General features: G+C 43.6%; 1 protein-coding gene across 21 annotated transcripts in view; it reads right to left on the reverse strand.

Annotated features, from left to right (window-relative positions):
* The window catches only part of klc1b (kinesin light chain 1b), a 55,528-nt gene that overhangs the window by 12,161 nt on the left and 25,877 nt on the right, over positions 1-17,490 (reverse strand). For 6 of the 21 annotated variants that reach the window (XM_036980946.2, XM_090235551.1, XM_090235547.1 and 3 more), the window contains exons 4-13: positions 12,775-12,856; positions 12,041-12,269; positions 11,148-11,235; positions 10,195-10,296; positions 9,373-9,546; positions 8,454-8,553; positions 3,556-3,608; positions 3,213-3,280; positions 2,847-2,955; positions 705-836 (exon numbers count right to left, since the gene is read on the reverse strand). In XM_036980946.2, the coding sequence (XP_036836841.2) occupies positions 705-836; positions 2,847-2,955; positions 3,213-3,280; positions 3,556-3,608; positions 8,454-8,553; positions 9,373-9,546; positions 10,195-10,296; positions 11,148-11,235; positions 12,041-12,269; positions 12,775-12,856 (1,137 nt within the window). Of the gene's footprint in view, positions 1-677; positions 837-2,846; positions 2,956-3,212; positions 3,281-3,555; positions 3,609-8,453; positions 8,554-9,372; positions 9,547-10,194; positions 10,297-11,147; positions 11,236-12,040; positions 12,270-12,774; positions 12,857-17,490 lie in introns of all 21 variants that reach the window. The other 15 variants (XM_021606092.3, XM_090235533.1, XM_090235522.1 and 12 more) reach the window with 3 other exon arrangements.

Genomic DNA, 17,490 nt, shown 5'->3' on the forward strand with positions numbered 1-17,490 from the left:
TAACAAAACCGTTGGATATTAAAACGAGAAATAAAATACTTCAACAAGCGCCACCCAAAAAATTTAACACATTCAAAGCCAGCAGTTAAAATGAACAGGAGTTACATATCAGGTTATGCCAGCATTCAATCAGCTTTGTGCCTTTCCAAAAAGGATTTAGAGGTGACGCTTTGGTGAGGACAGGGCAATAATACAGAGAGCTGGCTGGCTGGCTGATATATATATATATATATATATATATATACTGTAAGAATACAATTCCTTATAGATGCATCTCCAGGACCAAGAGTGAACAGCCTTAAATGCCTTGCACACATACTTGACTACTGATGACACTGTCAGCCTCCCAACTATGTTTCATGCTTCACCCGAAATGTGCGCTTCAGACAACGGTACACTCCCTCTCATGGATTTAACTCCCTCCAGCAAAATGCTTACACACCAATCCAATGCTTTTAAATCCTGATAGGTAGTGTGCAAGTACACACGCCAGGAAAAGTGTGTAGAATTGGTACACAACCACTGTACGCAGTGTGCAGTGTTTAAGATTAGGGCTGCGGGGGTGTGCAACCTGTACCAGCCCATCAGCTCAGCAGTGTACTGTGTATAACTGCTCTGTCCATCATTAAGGCCACCAAAATTTAGGGGACTGAATAAATTTGTGGATTTGTACTCACCCCATTCCACTCTACGCCCATACTCACTTCCTCGACGGTCTCAGAGCCGCTCTCGTACTTGACGCTGGACAGGCTGTCCCGGCTCCTCCGCCTCTCCCTGTCTCCCTCGCCATCCTTTAAGATCTCCACCACACGTGTCTGTTGGATGGGGTCTATGCCCTGGGGGAGGTTCCAAAGATGATCGCCCCAGACACACACACACACACACACACACACACACACACTTTAAGAAATCTGGTACAGATAGGCTGTGAAATTAGAGTGGAATTACGGGGGTGTTATGTGATATTCGTTCCACTGCCTCAGGCATTCTGCTGGTGCATGGAGACAATGGAGCCACTACAGAGACATGGACACTACAATGACAGTTACATGAGAGTGATGTTAGTAGGGATACATGAGACTATTGACTGTTCCGGTTATAATTAAACCACTTACTGTGTTGATCTGCATCCAAAGCATGGTAGAGAGAGGAAAAAATAGCATGAGATTCTTTGCCCAGCCTATGAGCAGGTAGTGCATACTGTACACACTTACGCAATAGATGTGCACTAATAGTTTACTGGTATATGAGGAAATATTTATTCAAATCATACAAGTATTCAAGTATCACAAAAGCATTGTAGCTTTAGGCATATACAGTGACTATAGAAAGTCTACATCCCCTCAAACTTTTTTCACATTTTGGAATTGAGATAGATTGAATTGTAATTGTTTTCATTGACCTACACCAAATACTCCATAATGTCAAAGTGATTTCATTTTTTTTTCTTTAACTAAAGTAGTAATTTCATAAGTATTCACCACCTTTGTTTAGACAAAACTAAATTAGTTCAGCAGTCAAATGTGGCTTAAATTCTTTTTTCGCATATGTTGATGTTGGGGTGGTGCTGGAGATCACGAATATGAAGCTGGCATTTTTTTTTACATTTCCCTTTAACAAATCACAAGTTATATGTATTGACTGTGTGAAATAGAGATTGACATGATTGTTGAATGACTAACCCTTGCTCTGTCCCCCATACAACAACTGTAAGGTTCCTTGAATATCAAGCACATTCAACTACAAAGACCAGGGAGCTTTTCGAAAGCCTCAGAAGGGCAGTGATTGGTAGATGGGTAACAATAAATCCGACATTGATTATATCTTCAAGCATGGTCAAGTAAATAATTATGCTGTGGATGATGTATTAAACCACCCAGACACATCAGTGATGTCACCATGAGACCATTGAAACAGCTAGAGTTCAATGGCTGTGATGGGAGAAAAGAGAATATGGATCAACACATTGTTGTGACTCCAAAATAATGACCTAAATGACAGTGAAAAGAACACAAAATATCCCAAGACATGCATAGGTATGAAACAAGGGACTAAATTAATACTGCATTAAACAGAGAAAAGGAATACACTTTTTCTAAATACAAATCTTTATGTTTGGGGCAAATCCAACAACACTGAGTAACTGCCTATTTACAGTATTTTCAAGCATGTTGGTAGATGAATCAGGGTATGGGTATGTTTGACATCGGCAAAGCCTGGGGAGTTTTTCAGGATAAAAATAAACTTGGAGGCAAGCACAGGCAAGATAATAGAGGAAACCCTGCTTCAGTCTGCTTTACACCAGACACTGGGAGAGGAATTCACCTTTCAGCAGGACAACCTACAACAAAGCCAAATCTACACGGTTTCTTACCAATAAGACAGTGAATATTCCTGATTGGCCAATTTACTCTTTTCACTAAAATCTGCTTGAAAATCTATGGCTAGCCTTGAAAATTGCAGTCTAGCCATGATCCCAACACCTTGACAGAGCTTAAAGAATTTTGAAAATAATAATTGGCAAATATTGCACAATACAGGTGTGCAAAGCTCTTATGAGACTGACCCACTTCCAAAGGTGTTCCTAACATGCATTGACTCAGGGGGGTGAATACTTTAATCTAATCAAAGTATATTCATGTTTTATTTTTTCATTAATCTTTAAGAAATATTTAAATGTTTCATCCACTTTGGAATTAGAGCGTATTTTGTGTAGATTGTTGACAAAAAAAATTACAATTAAACCCATTTTAACCCCTTAGTGTCCCGAGTTAACAATGATATTCGTGGTCATTTGTGTACATTACACACTGTGTGAGTTTTTATAGCTACAGTATTATCCTGACCTGCTTGCGGGACCTCATGGCACACTCCTCCAGGGTCTCAGCGGCCTCTAGCTTGCCCTGCCGGCGGTACAGAGCTCCCAGGTTTCTCAAGGTGGTGTTCACTGTCGGGCTAGAGGGCCGACAGACAGCAGTGGTCACTCATAATGATGACAGGTGTGTGTTCAGTAGGGTACACCGTAGTTTTGCAAGTTCAGAACATGAGATTAATCTCTTAATAACGCTATGCATAACTGACAAAACTACATTGCCCTGTTATATTGAAACATTTGAAATACATAATCTCAATGTATGTTTGAATAGGGGCAAGACTAATGACTTCATGTGTTGTCTCCGCTAAGTCATCCAAATTCATGGCTCTTGGCTCACCTGTTCACTTTGCAGGCCTTGTACCAGCCTCCATACTCGCCGTACGGGGTGTTGTCTCTGTGCTTGCCCTGGAATCAAATCAAAGTTATTGGTCGCATACACAGATTTTCCAATGATATCGCAGGTGCAGCGAAATGCTTATGTTACTAGCTCCAACAGTGTAGTAATTAAAGAGAAGTCTTTAAAGGGAGAAGGAGAGACGAATGGAAGTGGCAAGAGATGAGTGGAACTTCAGACAGTAACTATAACATTCATGCCGTTATACAGGTAGGTGTTAGAGCTCCACCTAGTATGGCCTTAGGTACACATGTGAGATCAATGTAGGCAAATACACAAAACCCACCTTACTCATCTCCTCTCTCTCTTCGGCGTGCATCCAGATGGGTTTGTTCTCAGCTGCAGATAAAGAGAGCACAGACAGACGTATACAGTGCCTTCTGAATACTTTCCGACCGCTTGGACTTGGCCGCTGACCACTTGGACTTTTCCAAATGTTGTTACATTACAGCCTTATTCTGAAATGGATTAACTTCTTATGACTGCAGGGGCAGTATTGAGTAGCTTGGATGAAAGGTGCCCAGAGTAAACTGCCTGCTCCTCAGTCCCAGCTGTGAATATATGCATATTATTGGTATTGGATAGAAAACACTCTGAAGTTTCTAAAACTGTTTGAATGATGTCTGAGTATAACAGAACTCATATGGCAAGGCAAAAACCTGATAAGAAATCCAAACAGGAAGTGGGAAATCTGAGGTTGGTTGATTTTCAACCCAGCCCCTATTGAATACACAGTGGGATATTGGTTGTTGCACTTCCTAAGGCTTCCACTAGATGTCAACAGTCTTTAGAAACTTGTTTGAAAATTCTACTGTGATGTGGGACCGAATGAGTCAGAGGTCTGCCAGCAGTCACGCGCTGGTCACGCACATTTCACATGAGGGAGCTGCGTTCCTTTGCTTTTCTGAAGGCAAAGGAATTCCCCGGTTGGAATATTATTGAAGTTTTATGTTAAAAACATCCTAAAGATTGATTCCATATATCTTTTGACATGTTTCTACGGACAGTAACGGAACTTTTTGACATTTCGTCTGCAACTAGGGTACGCGCATGACTTTGGATTTGTTTACCAAACGTGCTAACAAAAGTAGCTCTTTGGACAAAAATGGACATTATCGAACAAATCAAACATTTAATGTAGAACTGGGATTCCTGGGAGTGCATTCTGATGAAGATCAAAGGTAAGTGAATATTTATAATGCTATTTATGACAAATGTTGACTATCCAATATGGTGGATATCTTTTTGGCTGCTTTGTCTGAAAGCTGTACTCAGATTATTGCATGGTTTGCTTTTTCCATAAAGCTTTTTTGAAATCTGACACAGCGGTTGCATTTAAGGAGAAGTGTATCTACAGTTCCATGTCCAATAATTTATTTTCATCAACATTTATAATGAGTATTTCTGTAAAATGTGGCTCTCTGCAATATCACCAGATGTTTTTGGATAGAAAAGTGAACATAAAGCGCCAATGTATACTGAGATTTTTTTATATAAATATGCACCTTATCGAACAAAACATACATATATTGTGTAACATGAAGTCCTATGAGTGTCATCTGATGAAGATCAAAGGTTAGTGATTCATTTGATCTCTATTTGTGCTTTTTGTGACTCCTCTCTTTGGCTGGAAAAATGGCTGTGTTTTTCTGTGGCTTGGCTCTGACTTAACATCATTGTTTGTGGTGCTTTCGCTGTAAAGCCTATTTGAAAATTGGACAATGTAGTGAGATTAACAAGATTACCTTTAAAATTGTATAAAATACATGTATGTTTGAGGAATTTTAATTATGAGACTACTTTTGTTTGAATTTGGCGCTATGCACTTTCACTGGCTGTTGTCATATCAATCCCGCAGCCCTAAGAAGTTAAAAATTTCAGCAATCTACACACAATACCCCATAATGACAAAGCAAAAACAGTGTTACAAACACACACACACACAGTTCAGACCCTTTGCTATGAGACTCAAAATTGAACTCCGGTGCATCCTGTTTGCATTGATCAACATTGAGATGTTCTTACAATTTGGAGTCCACCTGTGGTAAATTTAATTGATTGGACATGATTTAGAAAAGCACACCTGTCTATATAAAGGTCCCACAGTTGACAGCGCATGTCAGAGCAAAAACCAAGCCATGAGGTCGAAGGAATTGTCCATAGAGCTAAGAGACAGGATCGTGTCGAGGAACAGATCTGGGGAAGGGTACCAGAACATTTATGCAGTATTGAACGTCCCCAAAAACACAGTGGCCTCCCATCATTCTTAAATGGAAGCAGTTTGGAACAACCAAGACTCTTCCTAGAGCTGGCCGCCCGGCTAAACTGAGCAATTGGGGGAGATGGGCCTTGGTCAGGGAGGTGGCCAAGAACCAATGGACACTGACAGAGCTCCAGAGTTCCTCTGTGGAGATGTCAGAACTTTCCAAAAGGACAACCATCTCTGCAGCACTCCACCAATAAGGCCTTTATGGTGGAGTGGTCAGACGGAAGCCACTCCTCAGTAAAAGGCACATGATAACCCACTTGGAGTTTGCCAAAATACACCTAAAGACTCTCAGACTACAAGAAAAAAGATTATCTTGAACTCTTTGGCCTGAATGCCAAGCGTCACGTCTGGAGAAACCTGGTATCATTCGTACGGTGTAGCATGGTGGTGGCAGCATCATGCTGTGGAAATGTTTTTCAGCGGCAGGGACTGGGAGACTAGTCAGGAGCGGGGCAAAGATGAACGGAGCAAAGTCCAGAGAACTCCTTGTGAAAACCAGCTCTCAGGACCTCAGACTGGGGCGAAGGTTTACCTTCCAACAGGACAACAACCCTAAGCACATAGCAAAGACAACGCAGAAGTGGCTTTGGGACAATTCTCTGAATGTCCCAGCCAGAGCCCGGACATGAACCCGATTGAACATCTTTGAAGAGAACTGAAAATAGCTCTGCAGCGATGCCCCCCATCCAACCTGACAGAGCTTGAGAGGATCTGCAGAGAAGAACGTGAGAAACTCCAAATACAGGTGTGCCAAACTTGTAGCATCATACCCAGAAGACTTCAGGCTGCCAAAAGGTGCTTCAACAAAGTACTGAGTAAAGGGTCAGAATATACTTAAGTAAATGTAATATTTCCCCCTCAAATTATACATTTGCAAAAATGTCTAAAAATACATTTTTGCTTTGTCATTATGGGGTAGTGTGTGTAGATTGACGAGGGGGGGGGGACTATTTAATCAATTTCAGAGAAGGCTATAACGTAACAGAATGTGGAGAAAGTCTGATAGTTTTCAGACCCCTAATGCACTGTATATGCTCTGAGGACCAGGCAGTGCACCTCTCATTTCTATTCTTTAAAGTGTGTGACGCAGCACTCTTCAGACGGAATAAAAGTTGTCATTTTAAAGTGTCATTGTTTCAAACCAATAGGTATTCTGAACTATTAACGATCAAGACTTGGGACTTTCACAAGAAATTGACTGTACCATTAACATTTCTCCTAGAGATTAAATGTAACCTGCTAAATACAGTTTCTCTCATTGAAACTGGACCAATCAAGTAAGTTATGTTGCAAATTGAGACAGAGGTCACAAATAGTCCATTTTAAGAATAAAAAGACAAAGATAATATATGACACATGGTAAAATTGTTATACTGCACCTACTTTGTCTAAACTTCACGAAACCAACAGAAACAAAGAGAGCCTTGTCCCAATTCATGAACAAGCCTTGAGGCAATTTCGAGAATCCACCAAACTCTTTTAGTTTTGCTCTGTCAGCGTTAATGTTCCCTTGTGCCAACTCTTTCTATTTTTGTACCAAAGCGACATTCCAAAGTAGGATATCGAATCGCTTGAGGCAGACCATTAAATAGCAGAGTTTAACCAAGTTTATTGTAAAAAGAATAAGAGCAAGGAAAGTTCATGTTAAACCAGGAAAACCCCTCTTTATTTTGTTCAGAATGGTCTCTTGAAAAATCCTATCCTGGTGGGCGAGCCTTGCCTTGACGAACCAACGTCACTGTTTAGAACACTGTCCATTTTTTAACCCTGTGTCCGTCAGTGACCCTGTTAGCTGGGGAAAGACGAGCAGTAAGACAAGAGGCATATCGAGAAGATTTGCATGTTGTAAAAACATGACATCTTTCTAAGGGAGCCCTGCCCTACCACCTCCACCAGTTCTGCTCATATCTTGATCATGGAAAACTACAGGTAAATGCCAAAATATTGGAAACACTTGAATAAATTAGGAATACAAAGTATATTGAAAGCAGGTGCTTCCACACAGGTATGGTTCCAGAGTTAATTATGCAATTAACATCCCATCAGGCCATTATTTTAGCTACTATGGCTATGCCACCAAAGGATCACAAATCCTCCATCCACAGGGCACGGGTGGTCATTGAATGGTTTGATGAGCATGAACACAGTGGAAACCATATAACATGGCTGTCTCAGTCACCAGATCTCAACCCAACTGAACACTTCTGGGAGATTCTGGAGTGGTGCCTGAGACAGTGTTTTCCACCACAATCAAAACACCAAATTATGGACTTTCTTATGGAAAAATAGTGTTGCATCCCTCCAGTAGAGTTCCAGACATTTGTATAAATCTATGCCAAGGTGCATTTAAGCTGGCTCATGGTGGCCTAACACCCTAAGACATTAAGACACTATTATTATTTGACCCTGCTGGTCATCTATGAACATCTTGGCCATGTTCTGTTATAATCTCCACCCGGCACAGCCAGAAGAGGACTGGCCACCCCTCGTAGCCTGGTTCCTCTCTAGGTTCTGGCCTTTCTAGGGTGCTTCTACACCTGCATTGCTTGCTGTTTGGGGTTTTAGGCTGGGTTTCTGTACAGCACTTAGTGACATCAGCTGATGTAAGAAGGGCTTTATAAATACATTTGATTGATTGACTTTGTTGGTGTTTCCTTTATTTGGGCAGTTACCTGTTATTCCCCTTCTGAGGTAAGAGCTTCATTGAAAAGCATTGACGTAGGAAATGCAATTTGGCTCATATCCAACCTTAATTGACTCCACCATATACATTCCTCCTACAGATAACCATTAACTTCTGGTGTAACAACCAGACTGTGGACCTCCTTTCCATAGGTTCCCTGATGATTAACAATATTTCAAATCAGAACCCATCAGATGCGTTGGTTCATACAGTAGAACTCAGTTCTTCTTACCATCGACAGATCCAAATTCTTTCTCATGGGCACGGGTCAGAATCTCTTTGTACAGAATCTCAGCCTCTTTGTATTTCCCCTGCTTGAGAAAGCAGGATGCCTGGAGAGAAAAGAGGAGAGAAAAAAAGTATCAATGTTGTATCAAAATGAGGGTATTGAATCACACTGTGTTCCCTGAAAGAACATGGCCAATCCATCCATCCACATATTTCCCCAGTGTAGATCAGGGGCTCATGAACAATGATATAGCACTGCTGCACCTGCCTCTGGGTCTCAATACAACACCTCAATGAATCATAAAGCAGACAAGATATGAATGGGCGGACGAGACTAGCTTACGGGACTCTGAAAGCTGGCGGAGAATAGACAAAGCTCTAGTGACCTTGTGCAGTGCACCAGTTTGCTTTACATACTAATTGAGACCGTTTTCCCCTTTTTTAGAGCAACAAGTTCAATTAACTACAAAGCAAAGGTGCCACTGTGTGTCAATCATGCTTTGAATGTGAAGCAAAATCTAAAAGTATCCAATATAGATGGTTCATCCTGACTGAATCAAATTCTGTGTCTTTAAGAATACGAACGTTGAAACTCCACAGCTGAATGTGAAGTGATGCTTCTATTTACAATCTATCAAAACTCTGGGCAAGCATCTTAAGCATCTACAACTGTAATTACAAGCCACTCCCACAGGAACATAACTAATCTAGGGACACAGAAACCCTGACTCTAACCAAACATGCAAATTCAAACTAATCCACACATGGTTTATATGGGTGTGATTTTGTAAGTGAATGACTATGCACATGATCATTTGTTTTCTAATTGGACAAGTCCAGGTAGTCCCTCTCCCTGTTTCAGTAAATTTTATTTGGTTTGGTGCCTATTGACCACCACCTAAGTGTTGCCCAGTAGTACTCACCAGGTTGTTCTTGGTCTTGGCCACATTGGCATCGTCGGGACCCAGTCTGCACTCATAGATCTCCAGGGCGCGGCAGTAGTAGTACTCCACCTCTTCATACTTGCCCTGGTTCTGACACAGCAGGGCCAGGTTGTTCAGCTGCTTAGCCACATCTGGGTGGTCCTTGCCCAGCACCTGAGAGGGACAAAAACATAAGAGGTATATATATTTATATGTTGTCTGGCAACCAGGAAGGTCAATACAGTATCCATGTAATTATCTATGTGGTTGCATGAACGAATCACATAATTAAAATGGCAAAATAACAGAAATTCAACCAAAACCGGTATAAAACGGTCAAATAAAAACTGCCAAAACATTAACACAAGTCAGTAGCTTTTTCTAAGCATATTATACAACTATCTTAGTGCTGCAGGCAGAGAGCTTAACTGTTTTGTTGTTTAACATTCAAGTATGTCTCAACCTTTGATTGTGTTCTAATCTGCTTAATTAAATAATATCCCCAAGTCTCTTCCAGCAGTCAACATAAGGTTTCTCCACTCAAAAGAAGCAAATAAATAATAAAACCCAGATCAATATGGAGCGAGTTGTTTGGGGCTCTGAGGCACAGAACGTATCTGCTACGTTACGGCCGCACTGTTCTTTCTCTCTTTTCTTCCAAACCCCTCTCTCCTCCCTGGTAATTATAATCATCACGTCACAGGAATATCATTCTGCGAGAGTTTCTATCAGAACTGAAGCCTAGATAAGTGTGTGTTTTCAGGTTATCTGAGCAATATTATGTCAGGGTAGCAATAGATGAGGTCCAGGGATATGATCTACCTTTTCTCTTATCTCCAAAGCTCTCTTGCACAGTGGCTCGGCCTCCTTGTACTTGCCCCTCTTTCCATAGAGCACGGCCAGGTTGTTGAGTGTAGCAGCAACCTGGATGACAGGAACAAACACACACAACAAGGATTAGACTACTTGGAGTTGTCACTAACCAGTAACCATTTTTATATAATATCAATATTTCCATCTATGTCATCAGGTGATGTATCAAGACCATAACATGGATATTGCCCAGTCTAACATGTTTTAGCTATCCGTCACTTGGGTCTGGTATAAGTGAGATTCCTATAGCCAACAGTGTTTTCATTAGTTTGTCTAGAGGACCAGGGAGAGAGAGGGAGGGGGAGAGAGGGGCATGGCACCTAGCGCATGCTTCAAATTGACTTCCTCCAACCCTTATTCTTCAACAAAAACATAGTCATCCTTCCTTTGTCTTGACTACACCAGCAGCATACGAGTCTTTGTCCCAAATGGCACCCTACATAAAGCACTCTAGGGGCCCTGGTCAAAAGTATTGTACTAAATAGAGAATAGTGTTCCATTTGGGATGCAGCCGATTGTTATGGATCATTCTCATGGATGTTGATGAAGTGGTCAGAAACACCTAAGGACCATTTCTCTGTGTGTGAGGTTGTTTTGGAAATGCATTAGCTCTGGGTTTAGGTGAAAGGGTATTGAACAGTTGTGATTGATGACCTTCAGGTAAGAGACTAGCAACATAAATCCATATCAGGAATTGATGTGGATAAAGAAAGAAATGCATATACAGACGTAGTGTGGGACGGTAAGTAAGGCGGGCTTGTACATTATTGGCTCCCCAGTGACAAAGCCCACCAAGCCATTCTGGCTATTATAAACTAACACCCGATGACAAATCTTTTTATTCCACATATGGGTCAGTCTGTCCACATAGTGTGGTTGTCATGAAGAGGGTCCTTGCTTACAGCAGGGTGGTCTTTGCCGAGAGTCTTCTCCCGGATGGACAGAGCGTCGTTGAGCAGATGGGCAGCCTCTTTGTATTTGTTCTGATCCCTAGAGAGAGAGAGAGCGCGAGATCCAATATAACCTCAGCATACAAGCACACCGCAAAGTCATATTGCGCCATCTTCACTGCATGCATTGAAATGCAGAAATTAAGCCAGTATAGTATATAAGCAATGAAGGATTAATACTACAAATCCTACAAAGACTGCAAATAGGAAAACCTAGCAAGGCAAACTGAACAAAATAACAGGAAAACCATGCAGCATTGTCCCTAGGCACAAACAAAATGGAAGAAAACTGAATGAAACAGGGTGGGACTTTGTAGTCTTGTCCAATATAAAAACTTGTTACAAAACACTTTAAAGGCCCAGTGCAGTCAAAATGTAGTCTTTCCTGTGTTTTGCATGATATTGTACAACTGCTGATGAAACTAACAGTAAAAGTGTGAGAACATTTGATCAGTGTTATTTCTTGATAGTTGCCAGTTGAAAATACAAATTTACACAGGACCTACACAGGACCTTCTAATCGCAGGTTTGCATGGGCAGGAGTGACATCACCATGCGGTAAATTTGTTAACAGGCCAATAAGAGTTCCAAACCACTGCCAATAACATAGTTTTCAGTTTGCCCCTCCCAACTCAGACTACTCTCAGACTGTCCTAGCTAAATTCTTGCATGAGAAAAGTGTCATGTTAAAAAGCTATTTACGCCCATTTTAAAGGTACTTCAATTGTTATCCAGAAATGATTTGATTTAGAAAAAAATGTCTGCATTGGGTCTTTAAATCATTGTCTGCTAGGTGCCCTAATGAACACGACCCTGATATAGATCACGAGAATGCCAGGCCTCACCTGTAGACAAGGGCCAGTATATTGAGCATGGTGGCGACATCAGGGTGGTCGTGTCCGGAGGTCTTCTCCAGGTCCTCCAGGGCCTGTTTGCAGAGGGGCACGGCCACCTCGTAGCGCCCCTGGGAGGCATACTGGATCACCAGATTGTGGAGGGTCCTCAGGCGGGCTGGGATCTCATAGCCTCCCTGTTGGGCTGCGGCCACCGCAGCACTGTTGTGCTGGTGCTGCACTGTGGGGGTGAAGGAAGGAGGGGACACAGAGCAAAGGGCATGTCAACAAGAAGACGAAGGACACTGTTACCAATAACAAGGTCAACCGAACAGTGCAGTGAAAGTGAAAGACTGAAATGTTGCCACAATAAACAATGTGCAGAGGTAATTGTGTGTGTGTGTGTGTGTGTGTGTGTGTGTGTGTGTGTGTGTGTGTGTGTGTGAGGGAGAAATCCTTTCTACAACAGTGCATTTTTTTTTATTGCAGTTGAGTAGCAGAACTCCAATAATACATTACAAGCCAAGGATCTACAATTATATCTAAGACTGTGTCCCAAATGGCAGCCTATGGGCTCTTGTCAAAAGTAGTGCACTTGATAGGGTTGAGGGTAGGCTGACATTATTGTTATCCTTTATTTAACCACAGAGGTCACATTGAGATTAACATCTCATTTACATTTGGGAAGCATCCTAAAAAGTACAGCGATGTCATGGACGGCTAGTAATGATGTCAGTGGTTCTTACTGCCTTGGCCTTGCTCCTCTTCATCGTTGGGGAAGAGATCATCCAGAGAGTCCTTTGGTGGCTCGCCATCCTTCTCCTCCTGCTGAGAGACACATCACCAGTCATTAGCCCAATTAACACAAGCACTCGACTACCATGAACAGCCACGTAAAATCTGAATATTTGTTGGCTACATCTGCTGGCCAGGAGAGAGGGTGGCCCGGAATGGTAAGAGCCTAATTAACCACACCTGAATATAATTAGCTTGGAGGTTGGGTGGTGGCTGTTTTTAACCTGGCTTTGGCCAGATCTGCTTGTGTCCCTGGAGCAGCAAGAGCTGAAATGCTGAGCCCTCTAATGCGGAGAGGGATATCAGACCCAACGAGACAAGAACCTACCGGACGTTACTTGGCAGTAGACCTGACCCCAGTAAGAACAAGACTGCTAGATTTCTGTTTTATATGCCGGCAAACAGCTTTGCTGTCCAGTAGCAGAGACGGACCGGAGGAATCATGTAGAAAGGCTCGGTTTTGATTATGTTTTTGGTTTATATTCTGTTAATGAATAAAAGTCCTGGGTAGTTTCCCTGGAGAAAAGGTCCACCTTGGTCTAAGCTTGTGCTACTTCACATTATCGTCACTTGTGGGCCAGCCCGGCACCCCTGACCGCTACACTGGTGGAGAATGCAGGCATTAAATCTCTGGGTTTGGAGGGCTAAGTGACAAAAGACTGATGTAATTCCATATCATGGAGAACCTCAAGCAGCTGGCTCATGACAGCCAGGCCCAGTATGACATACACAGGGAGTTCATTACAAATGCTAGGTTCCTGGTCCATTTACAGACCATCACCACTGGTGCTCCACAGGCAACCCCAGCCAGTGGACCCAACATGGGAAGGCTCCTGCTGAAAATTACGGAGGCGGATGATGTGGAAGCCTACCTCTTGCCTCAGAGAACCGCAACATGGGAGGGTTGGCCCGAGAGCACCTGGGCTGGGCTGCATGGACCCTTCCTGGCTAGAGATGCACACCGGTCCTACTATGACCTATCAGATGATCAAGCTAAAAGGTAACAAGGAGGTTAGGCAGCGATTCTGGCACAGCATGGCTACACGTTGATTAGCCAGGTCTTGGAGTTCCATGAATGGACCTTTGTCCCCATCCAGTCAGTTAGGGCCCAGATGCACTACCTTATGTGGCTGGCGAAGGCCTGTTTGCAGAGTGACCCCTCAGGGCCTAGTGTGGAGGAGAGTGGTAATGGACCACTTCCTACGGGCCAAGAAGGTGGCCAGCCAGGGCAATCCACAATCCATGTACCAACTAGTCCTCCTAGTGGAGTGCCACCAGACCACAATGGATATGCTGAAATCTGGTAAGACAGACAAGACTGAGGGTAAGCTAAGGTAACAACAAGAGACCCCTGCCTCACGCCCAGAGATGGAGTCGCCCTGACGACATATGTTCGGGCTAAGCCCAGACCTAAGTTATGCGTGTAGAAATTAACCCATGCCCACTCCACAGACCCAGTTGGGGGGAGGCCATGTCACTTAATGACCTGTTGGGAGGAGTCACCAGCCCCCACATTCCCAACCAAAGTAGATGGAAGAGATGCAGAAGCCCTGTTGGACACCGGCAATACGGTGTCGTTGATACAGCCACAGCTAGTAGGTGAGCACAATCGTACCCCAGAGAATCCCGTGGCAGTGTCCTGCATTCGTGGGGACAGCAAGGAGTATAACACGGCAGTGGAAGCTTACAACCCCTCAATGGAACTATAAACTTCAAGTAGGGGTAGTGCCCAACCTCCCGGTACACCTTCTGGTGGGTCACGATTGTCCTCCTTTCTAAACTGTTGGGAAGCAGAAGGCCCGGTTCAACTGTCTACCGCTGGAAGACCCCAACCTCACCCAAGCGAGGAGCCAGGCCACTGAAGTAGATGGAAAGATGATCCCTGGGGTGAGCGAATTAAGATATCCTTGATTTGTGATTAAGAGGCAGCTGTTGTATTATGCTAAATAAGTCAATTCTAAAGTTAACGAACTGTTATTGGTCCAAAGGCAGTATGACCCCACCATATTGCAAATTATCCAACTCTGATGTCCTTGGAGGCAATCTGGGGGTCCAGAAGACAAAGGACAGGATCCTCTGGCGCTTCTACTGGTTGGGAGTAGTAAGAGCCATGGGGGACTATTGTCCGTCGTGTCCCGAATGGCAACTCAGTGCATCTAAAGCACACATCCTCTAATCCGTCTTCTTATTATAGATGTCCCCTTTGAGAGAATCACAACGGACCTGCTGGGGCCCCTGGTGAAGTCCACCAAAGGGCACCAATAGATCCTGGTGATTCTAGACTATGCCACCCACTAACCATAGGCCATTCCCATAAGAACTATGACCTCGAAAGGGATTGCCAAGGGACTGGTGTTGTTCTTCAGACGAGTTGCCTGTCCGCACAGAAGCAGCTCGAAAGGAGGTTGCAATCAACACGCAAATTACAAAACTACAGCGGCAAGAGATGGGGGAACTAGTGGACCAGAGCAGGGACCTCTCTCCCTTCCCAGGGTACACAACCTTGAAGCACCACCACATCCACACAGAACCCAGAAAGGAAACATTATGGCCTTATAGGGTCCTAGAGGCCAGACTGGAGGCCATCAAAAAGGAGGACCACCAGATGCTAAAGATGGGGATTATCGAGCCGTCCCAGAGTAAATAGTGCAGCCTCATCTTCTTAGTACCAAAGCTGGACGGGTCAGTAAGGTTTTGCAAGGACTTGCGCAGCAACTCACTGCCTTCCTGAAGACAAACAAAGTATACAAAATGCTTCAGTCTGGTTTTAGACCCCATCATAGCACTGAGACTGCACTTGTGAAGGTGGTAAATGACCATTTAATGGCATCAGACCGAGGCTCTGCATCTGTCCTCGTGCTCCTAGACCTTAGTGCTGCTTTTGATACCATCGATCACCACATTCTTTTGGAGAGATTGGAAACCCAAATTGGTCTACACGGACAAGTTCTGGCCTGGTTTAGATCTTATCTGTCGGAAAGATATCATTTTGTCTCTGTGAATAGTTTGTCCTCTCACAAATCAACTGTAAATTTCGGTGTTCCTCAAGGTTCCGTTTTAGGACCACTATTGTTTTCATTATATATTTTACCTCTTGGGGATGTCATTCGAAAACATAATGTTAACTTTCACTGCTATGCGGATGACACACAGCTGTACATTTCAATGAAACATGGTGAATCCCCAAAATTGCCCTCGCTAGAAGCATGTGTTTCAGACATTCAGGAAGTGGATGGCTGCAAATTTTCTACTTTTAAACTCAGACAAAACAGAGATGCTTGTTCTAGGTCCCAAGAAACAAAAGAGATCTTCTGTTGAATCTGACAATTAATCTTAATGGTTGTACAGTCGTCTCAAATAAAACTGAAGGACCCTGGCGTTACTCTGGACCCTGATCTGCCTTTTGACGAACATATCAAGACTGTTTCAAGGACAGCTTTTTTCCATCTACGTAACATTGCAAAAATCAGAAACTTTCGGTCCAAAAATGATGCAGAAAAATGTATCCATGCTTTTGTCACTTCTAGGTTAGACTACTGCAATGCTCTACTTTCTGGCTAAAGCACTAAATAAACTTCAGTTAGTGCTAAATACGGCTGCTAGAACCCTGACTAGAACCAAAAAATGTGATCATATTACTCCAGTGCTAGCCCCCCTACACTGGCTTCCTGTCAAGGCAAGGGCTGATTTCAAGGTTTTACTGCTAACCTACAAAGCATTGCATGGGCTTGCTCCTACCTCTCTCTCGGATTTGGTCCTGCCGTACATACCTACACGTACGCTGCGGTCACAAGACGCAGGCCTCCTAATTGTCCCTAGAATTTCTAAGCAAACAGCTGGAGGCAGGGCTTTCTCCTGTAGAGCTCAATTTTTATGGAAAGGTCTGCCTACCCATGTGAGAGACTCAAACTCGGTCTCAACCTGTAAGTCTTTACTGAAGACTCATCTCTTCAGTGAGTCATATGATTGAGTGTATTCTGGCCCAGGAGTGTGAAGGTGAACGGAAAGGCTCTGGAGCAACGAACCGCCCTTGCTGTCTCTGCCTGGCCGGTTCCTCTCTTTCCACTGGGATTCTCTGCCTCTAACCCTATTACAGGGGCTGAGTCACTGGCTTACTAGGGCTCTTTCATACCGTCCCTAGGAGGGGTGCGTCACTTGAGTGGGTTGAGTCACTGATGTGATCTTCCTGTCTGGGTTGGCTCCCCCCGTTGGGTTGTGCCGTGGTGGAGATCTTTGTGGGCTATACTCGGCCTTGTCTCAGGATGGTAAGTTGGTGGTTGAAGATATCCCTATAGTGGTGTGGGGGCTGTGCTTTGGCAAAGTGGGTGGGGTTATATCCTTCCTGTTTGGCCCTGTCCGGGGGTGTCCTCGGATGGGGCCACAGTGTCTCCTGACCCCTCCTGTCTCAGCCTCCAGTATTTATGCTGCAGTAGTGTGTGTCAGGGGGCTAGGGTCAGTTTGTTATATCTGGAGTACTTCTCCTGTCCTATCTGGTGTCCTGTGTGAATTTAAGTATGCTCTCTCTAATTCTCACTTTCTTTCTCTCTCGGAGGACCTGAGCCTCAGGACTACCTGACATGATAACTCCTTGCTGTCCCCAGTCCACCTGGCCGTGCTGCTGCTCCAGTTTCAACTGTTCCGCCTGTAATTATTATTATTTGACCATG

The sequence above is a fragment of the Oncorhynchus mykiss genome, chromosome 1, assembly GCF_057628025.1.
Source record: "Oncorhynchus mykiss isolate SJ-2025 chromosome 1, ASM5762802v1, whole genome shotgun sequence".
Classification (NCBI taxonomy): Eukaryota; Metazoa; Chordata; class Actinopteri; order Salmoniformes; family Salmonidae; genus Oncorhynchus; species Oncorhynchus mykiss.